This window comes from Tamandua tetradactyla, chromosome 20, assembly GCF_023851605.1.
Source record: "Tamandua tetradactyla isolate mTamTet1 chromosome 20, mTamTet1.pri, whole genome shotgun sequence".
NCBI classification, from domain to species: Eukaryota; Metazoa; Chordata; class Mammalia; order Pilosa; family Myrmecophagidae; genus Tamandua; species Tamandua tetradactyla.
The window spans coordinates 4,763,321-4,772,231 of record NC_135346.1 but is presented as its reverse complement, the minus strand read 5'-3'; the positions used below and the strand labels follow the sequence as shown (position 1 = coordinate 4,772,231).

The following is an 8,911-nucleotide window of genomic DNA, read 5'->3' as shown; positions in this document are numbered from 1 at the left end:
TTCTATTGTTACTGTAATGGTTTAAGGAATTTGTGATATTTTAATGTAATTAATATATTTTATAAATGGAAGAAACATGTCTTTTGGGGGGACCCAGGGTGGAATGTTTGAAATTTTATGTATCTGAGAAAAGCCATGTTTTAATCTTGATCCAATCCTGTGGAGGTAACCATTTCTTTTAATTGTCGTTCACTACCGTAGGGTGGAAACTTTTGATTAGATTATATTCATGGAAGTGTGGCATGCCCAACTGTAGGTGTGACCTTTCAAGTAGATGGAGATGTGACTCCACACATTCAAAGCGGGTCATAATCAGTTTACTGGAATCCTTTAAAAGAGGAAAAGAGCTGACACAGATGCAGCACTTGGAGATGCATCCATTGCTTCAGAGCTGACAGAGCCATGGATGTTTAGGAATTCTTGGAGTGCCAACAGAGAGAGCAAATCCCTAGATGTGGACAGAGCCCACCCAAAGTCACCATGTGCCTTCCCATAAGATGCTAAGCAAGACAGAACCTAAAGTCATGTCCTGGAGGAACCAAGTGAAGACCCATGGATGCTTAGAGAAGAAATCACTGGCATCAGAACTTGGAAAAAACAGAACCAGGGACAAAAACCAGCAGATACCAGTCCACAGGTGATAGAGGTATTATAAGAGGTGTTCCAGATGGGATCATCTTTTCTTGAGTGAAGGTAGGCTCTAATTGATGCCTTAATTTGGACATTTCACAGTCTTAGAATAGTAACTTGCCACTTATTAAATTCACTTTTTAAAAGCTGTTCCATTTCTGGTTTATTGCATTCTGGCAGTTAAACAAGCTAATAAATACCCAAATTCTCTACCATCTCAGGGGCACATACTCACACCCTTCAGAAGAGTGGGATTTCATCAAGACTTTCCCTAATCCCTGGGGAATGTGCTCCACTCTCTCTGATACCTGAACATCAGAATTGTCAATGAAATGGAAGGCCCACATTCTGCTTCCAGGACAAACTCACCCTCTCCACAAGTATGGATGAATATGTTCTCCTGGCCCAAGATTTCCTGGCTCCAGACCTTAGCTTCCAAGCTCTACCTGGATATCTGAGCTCTTTACTTTCAAATTCTACCTTCCTTCATCACCAGGACTCAAATTTGCCAAATTCCCTGACACTTTAAAACAAGGATCACCTTCCTTCCACTTTGCAATAATGCAGGCATTATTTCTGACTAAGACCTTGTTGGACATCCATGTTTCTAAAAGCTGTCTCTTCAAAACCTCCAAGCCTTTCCTATTCATCTCACAATTCTTCCAGAATCTTTGGTATTTGCCAAACACAGAAACCCACTTCTCTGGTACCAAAATCTGTTTTGTTTTGCTAAAATTGCCAGAATGCAATACACTAGAAGTAGATTGGCTTTTATAAGGGGGATTTATTAAATTACAAGTTTACAGTTCTAAGGCCATAAAAATGTCCAGATTAAGGTATCAAGAAGAGGATAAATTGACTCAAGAATGGCCAATCATGTCTTGGGTTTCTCTGTCAGCTGGGAAGGCATGTGGGTGGCATCTCCTGGTCCTTTGTTCCTGGGTTGCATGGCTCTCAACTTCTGATTTCAGTGGATTTCTTTGTTGGCCCTGCAAGCATCTCCAAATGTTTGTGTCTAGACATCTGCTTTCTGTATCATCTCTGAGCTCTTTCTCTATCCGTGAGCACTTTTAGAACTCCGGTAACAAATTAAGACCCCCTTTGAATTGGCGGACTACATCTCCACAGAAATAATCTAACAAAAAGGTGCCACCCACGATTGGGTGTGATACATTTCCATGGAAACAATTTAATCAAAAGATCTCACCCACAATAATTCTGCAACTGCAAGACTTGTGTGTAGAATAACGCCTAACACATAGGTGCTAAGTAAATTTTTGATAAATGGCTGAATATATGAAAGAGTGAATGAGTTAAGGAATAAAGGAAGAAGAGAGTGTGATGCAAATATTTTTAAAAGGACATCATAGAGAAAGGTAAAATCATGTGAAAACCCTTGATTAGGGAAGAACTAAAGCATCTCTGGCCATCCTGGGTGGAGAGTAGAAGGGAGAAGGAAAGTGAAATAAAAGTTGTGAGATGGAGGCAAATTCAGATCCTGTGTGGTCTGTAGGTTAAGATCAGATGGACTAGATATTTCTACTTTGACCCATTCTCCAAACACCATCTATAACCCTAAAGGTCTGTGAAATGTTACCATCTCTTTGACCCTTAAAGCATTTCATTACCTCCTTACTTATTTCCTGAAAGAAATGTAAACTGTTGGATACCACATGCCCAGCCTATGTTGGCATGGTAGAAGTATTTAATGTATCCCATGAGATGCCATATGGTATGGGAAAGGCCACAGATTCCATGAGAGACAAAAACACACAATGTTAGAAGCAGGGATTTAAGAATCTATGTGCCTGAGCTTGGAACCTATTGTAGCCATTAAAAGCAGCATAACCCCATGCATGCTTCTCAAACTCATTGAATCTCAGTGATATGAGCTGTAGGATAAAGCTGATAATAAGTGGTCTCTGAGAATTAAAAGTGCCCTACATGTAGTGCCAGTGCATAACAAGCACACTACTGAACCATTGTTATTATTGGTTAAATAAATGAATGAAGACTTACCCATAGAGCTATATAAAATCTTTATCTGAAATAATATTCTAAACAAATGTACATTTGACACCATTGGCTTGAACAGGAAGAATATGAGAACTATCTATAAATCAACACAATTCTGCAAAAGTGTGCTTCCAGATAGTCCATTTCTCTAGTGTAATATTGAGAATTGTTAAGAGGCTGTGCTCATAGAAAAACAGAGTGTATTTGAAGACACATTTCCTGAAATATTGATGGAAGAAGAAACAAAGTTGTAAATTTGTGTTGGCTGAGATCCTGAATCCTTAAGTTTGTCCCAAATGTTGGGAATTCTTATTAGTAAACAAGCTGGTCCCAATACATAAATTCTGAAGGCAAATTTCCTGTGTCTAAACTGACCCAGAGCCTGGGTGAGCCCAAGCATAGAGCAGTGCATCAATGGCAAACCTTGATCCCTTTTTGCTTATCTGAAAAATAAGAGCAATCTTGGCCTCCCCCACAGAGAAACAAATGATGTAGTGAATGAAACGTGCTTAGCACAGAATGAATGTTCAGTAACCAATCAGAATATGGTTATCATTATTTCATAATCATCAAGGAGTCCATGATGCTGTCTAAACAGCTGTGATGGAGAGTGCGCAAGGATCATTAACCGAGATTTATTTTCACATTTCTTAACTTTAATCTGCAAAAGGTCATTGATTCAAGAGGATGGTATGAAAATTAATGTTATAAGTAAAGGGGCATATATAAGCATAATCTAAAGATGAGAAAATGAGTATCCAATGGAGAAAAATTAGCCTAAAGTCTCCTCAAGTCCAACTCAGAGAGTCAGATCTCACCTGGAGATACTGGTTGGTCCATGGAATGGCACCAAAAGTGAAGATGGAGTCAATAATTGAGAGAGAACTTGGATCCCTTCTAAATTAGTATAAAACCTTCCCTGCTCTCAGCACTTTCTTCAGAGCCCCTGTTACATCTTTATTCCTGAGACTGTAAATCATAGGGTTCAGCACAGGAGTAAGGATGGTGTAGAAGAAGGACACCATCATGTCCTTCTCAGGGGTGTGGTAGGAGCTGGGAAGCATGTAGTTGTAGATGGTGGCCCCATAGAACAGGATGACAACTGTAATGTGGGACGAGCAGGTGGCAAAGGCCTTCTTCCTGCCCTCTGTTGATTTCATCCTGTGGATGGTGAGGATGATGAAGTAGTAAGAGCCTGAAATGATTGTCACAGGGATGAGAAGCATGATGACACAGCAGAAATACATAAAGATCTCATAGAGTGAGGTGTTCAAACAAGAGAGCTTCAACAGGGCAGGGACCTCACAGAAGAAGTGACGAATCTCCCGGGATCCACAGAAGGGTAAAGTCATGGTGATGGGAGTGAGCATGAGGCCATCTACAGAACCAACTAGCCAGCAGCCAGCTGTCAGGAGGATACAGACCCTGTAATTCATGAGGACTGAGTAGCGGAGTGGATGACAGATGGCCACATACCGGTCATAGGCCATGGCCCCCAAAAGGCAGCACTCTGCCCCCCCCAACAGTAGGTAAAAGAACATCTGGGTCCCACATCCAAGGACGGAGATGGCCCTTACTTTGACCAGCTGGTTCACCAGCATTTTGGGAACAGTAACAGAAATGTACATCAGGTCCATGAGGGAGAGCTGGTTGATGAAGAAGTACATGGGAGTATGCAGACAGGGCTCTATGTGAATCAGAAGGATCAAGATGCTATTCCCAGTCACAGCCATCAAAAATAAACTGAAGATGAGAGAGCAGAGTAGGCCAGGGTGTGAGCTTTGACTGAAGATTCCCAATAGGAAAAAATTATCACCCAGGGTTTGATTGGCGAGCCACATTTTTGGGTGATTGATCAGAATGACTTTACCTAGATGAAAAAAATGAAACTTTATTAAATCTATATACAAATATGCACATATACATGAAATGTACACACCACATGAAATGTTTCCATGATTTCATGTATATAATACACACATTTACGTATATGTGTATATGCACACACGTACATATATGTACACATTATAAATATTTATCTTCATACACGGTTAACATGGTTATTTTTTTTTACCATTGGAGTGAACGCATGCTTCAAGAGTTTATTTGTAGCATCAGAACAGAAATTTGCCCTGAAAAAAAGGCAGTATGTTAGAACATGAATTGGATTCTCCAACTCATATATAAAGTGTAATATTTATATATTCAATGAAAGTTTTAATATAGCTGAAGTTATAATACTTCCTAGAGAGGATCACAGTGATTTCAAACCACTCATATAGTTATCATTTTTTTGTTAATTTTACTTGCAGTGTTCATATCTATGATATGTGGGGTTGCTAGTATCATACAGTACATATGCCCATATTGCCAGAATTTTCTCAAGTGACTTTTCAGGGCTAATTATCAGTGTTATAGCCATTGCTATAGCTTTGACCTTCAAAAGCCATTTTTTCTGAATAGTATAGTACTACTTAGGCTTCTATTAATGATCAATATCTTAAATATATGAATATATTCAGCATTAGTTCCCTAAATATTAAAACAACACTTATACAAATAATAATTCTAAACAAATTTTATACATGAGATTGACAAATATTTACACACCAGTCAAAATTTTAGTCAAATTCCTTTCAGTATGTTAATGAAGACACCAGTCCATTCTGTCAATTTTTCCTAAATGATGTAAATATTTAAACACAAGTGAGTATGAAAATGATGTTCATACTTCCACCTAAACTATTTCAGGGACTGAATGAGTTTTCTTAATATTTTCAAAATAATCTCTCTGAAGATTTTATAACCAGTTAGGGTTACATCAACGTTTCAAGAGCTCAGAGAAAATTATGATGGCTTCAAATCAATAAAGCTTGCAGATACCAACATTATTTTAGTCTGTGGTTTCTCCTGGGTTATTTAAACCACAAAATTTCCCAGGTTATTCCTTCTTTATTTCCTCAAAATTAAATTGCAATTTTAATGAGATTTTACAAGCCCACATCCTCCACATTTTGCCCATCAAATCTTAATCAGAGCAAATGTTCCTTACACTTAACGTTTATTTTATTACACCATTTTGCCTTATCAGTATATATGGGATGGTTATTCTGCCATTTTTCTCCCTGTAGATAATGAATGGAGCCTTTTAGGTACTAATTCTTTCAAATTTGTCAAATCCATCCCCTTGTAACAGCCTATTGGACCCTTTTCTATTTTATTGTTTTGTGATTCTCATCAGCCCTTCCTTTCTTTAGCACTATTCTTTGCTCTTTCAAAATTCAGTGGTTTACTCATAGATATCTGTTGTCTCTTCTTTCCTAGATACATACATAAAGGCATGTCTATCATCCCCCAAAATAATAGAGTTAATGTAGAGAAAACACCTCGATAAGCTAACTCTACCAGCATATCAATCTCAATTTAAAAATCAAATACACATTAGAGTCAAACTTTTTTATTGCAACTTTACCTTGGTATACTCTATATTAACTCCTCTGTCTTTCAGTATTAATATTAACTTGTAATTTTATAGACAGGAAGTTTTGCAATTAGCAATTATTTCAGGTATGGTATTTCCATATTGTTTGATATTTCTTATTTGGCCAATAGAAGTCTATTTGAGGTGTTACCTTTATCTTTTAAGTATTATCTTAAATATTTTTTAAAATGCCCTTCTTTTTTGGCAACAAGAAGTTACTGGCTGATCTAGATTTTTCTGTGATCCAGGTTCTTGGATTAGCTTCTTCCAAGAATCAGGTATCATTTAATGGGATACTAAAGTCTGAGATAAAAGTCAATGTACCGACTTCCGGAGAAGATGGCGGCTTAGTAAGACGCGCGGGTCTTAGTTCCTCCTCCAGAAAAGCAACTAAAGAAACAGAAACAATACAAAACAGCTCCCGGAGTCACAACAGAGACCAAAAAAGACAGCGTACCCCATTCTGGAACGGCTGAACGGGTAGGGAGAATCCACTGCTGTGAGATACCCGAGGGGTGCACGTTTTCCTGGCTGGGGTGGCTGGCATCTGGGGTCCCCTCCACGCACGTGGCTCCCCGGTCTGACTGGGAACGTTGGATAGTGGGGCCCTCCCGTCACGCTTGGCGTTTCGGGCCAGCTGGGCAATTTGGACCGGCACTCCCCCAAGCCACAGCCAGCGACCCCCGCCTCCACGCGCGGTTTCCCGGGCCGACTGCCCCGCAGACAAACGACCGCCACGAGCGCCACCTACTGGGCAGGAAAAGAAAAACAGAGCCCAGAGATTCCACAGAAAAACCTTTCAACCAGCTGGGTCCCACACCCAGGGAGATCTGATCAAATGCCCAGACACCAGCAGAAAATAATGGATGACGCTCGGAAAACTGAAGATATGGCCCAATCAAAGGAACAAACCAATAGTTCAAATGAGATACAGGAGCTGAGACAACTAATGCTGAATATACGAACAGAAATGGAAAAACTCTTCAAAAACCAAATCAATAAATTGAGGGAGGACATGAAGAAGATATGGGCTGAACAAAAAGAAGAAATAGAAAATCTGAAAAAACAAATCACAGAACTTGTGGGAGTGAAGGACAAAGAAGAAAAAATGGAAAAAACAATGGATAACTACAATGGTAGATCTAAAGAGACAGAAGCTACAATTAGTGAACTGGAGGATGGAACAACTGAATTCCAAAAAGAAACAGAAACTATAGGGAAAAGAATGGAAAAACTTGAGCAGGGGATCAGGGAACTGAATGACAATATGAAGCGCACAAATATACGTGTTGTGGGTGTCCCAGAAGGAGAAGAGAAGGGAAAAGGAGGAGAAAAACTAATGGAAGAAATTATCACTGAAAATTTCCCAACTCTTATGAAAGACCTAAATATACAGATCCAAGAAGTGCAGCGCACCCCAAAGAGAATAGACCCAAATAGGCGTTCTCCAAGACATTTACTAGTTAGAATGTCAGAGGTCAAAGAGAAAGAGAGGATCTTGAAAGTGGCAAGAGAAAAACAATCTGTCACATACAAGGGAAACCCAATAAGACTATGTGTAGATTTCTCAGCAGAAACCATGGAAGCTAGAAGACAGTGGGATGATATATTTAAATTACTAAAAGAGAAAAACTGCCAACCAAGACTCCTATATCCAGCAAAATTGTCCTTCAAAAATGAAGGAGAAATTAAAACATTTATAGACAAAAAGTCACTGAGAGAATTTGTGACCAAGAGACCAGCTCTGCAAGAAATACTAAAGGGAGCACTAGAGTCAGATACGAAAAGACAGAAGAGAGAGGTATGGAGTAAAGTGTAGAAAGAAGGAAAATCAGATATGATATATATAATACAAAAGCCAAATGGTAGAGGAAAATATTATCCAAACAGTAATAACACTAAAAGTTAATGGACTGAATTTCCCAATCAAAAGACATAGAATGGCAGAATGGATTACGACCCAGCAATACCACTGCTAGGTATCTACTCAAAGGACTTAAGGGCAAAGACACAGACAGACATTTGCACACCAGTGTTTATAGCAGCATTATCTACAACTTCAAAGAGATGGAAACAGCCAAAATGCCCATCAACAGACGAGTGGCTAAACAAACTGTGGCGTATACCTACGATGGAATATTATGCAGCTTTAAGACAGACTAAACTTATGAAGCATGTAATAACATAGATGGACCTAGAGAACATTATGCTGAGTGAGTCTAGCCAAAAACTAAAGGACAAATACTGTATGGTCCCACTGATGTGAACCGACATTCGAGAATCAGCTTGGACTATATCATTGGTAACAGAGACCAGCAGGAGTTAGAAACAGGGTAAGATAATGGGTAATTGGAGCTGAAGGGATACAGACTGTGCAACAGGACTAGATACAAAAACTCAAAAATGGACAGCACAATAATACCTAAGTGTAATGTAACTATGTTGGAACACTGAATGAAGCTGCACCTGAAATATGGTTTTTTGTTTGTTTGTTTGTGTGTTTGTATCTTTTGTTTTTGTTTTTTTCTTTTTCCTTTTTATATATATATATATTATTAGTATTATTATTTTAATTCTCTTCTCTATATTAACATTCTATATCTTTTTCTGCTGTTTTGCTAGTTCTTTTCCTAAATCGATGCAAAGGTACTAAGAAATGATGATCATACATCTATGTGATGATACTAAGAATTACTGAGTGCATGTGTAGAATGGAATGATTTCTAAATGTTGTGTTAATTTCTTTTCTTTTTTTTGATTAATAAAAAAATTAAAAAAAAAAAA

General features: G+C 38.5%; 1 protein-coding gene across 1 annotated transcript; it reads right to left on the bottom strand.

Annotated features, from left to right (window-relative positions):
• Positions 1-2,815: 2,815 nt before the first annotated feature.
• LOC143664791 (olfactory receptor 2T10-like) lies at positions 2,816-4,502 on the bottom strand. Its single transcript, XM_077138170.1, has 2 exons — positions 3,579-4,502; positions 2,816-3,028 (listed from the first exon to the last, which is right to left on the bottom strand). The coding sequence occupies exons 1-2, from the start codon at positions 4,485-4,487 to the stop codon at positions 2,816-2,818; spliced, it is 1,122 nt and encodes a 373-aa protein (XP_076994285.1). The 5' UTR covers positions 4,488-4,502.
• Positions 4,503-8,911: the final 4,409 nt, after the last annotated feature.

Excerpts from the sequence above, each read along its gene's own strand:
- LOC143664791 (XM_077138170.1), bottom strand. The coding sequence starts at position 4,487 with ATGTGGCTCGCCAATCAAACCCTGGGTGATAATTTTTTCCTATTGGGA. Across the intron at positions 3,029-3,578 it reads TAACAGGGGCTCTGAAGAAA|GCTCTGGGTCAGTTTAGACA; the intron begins GTGCTGAGAGCA and ends GGGCTCACCCAG.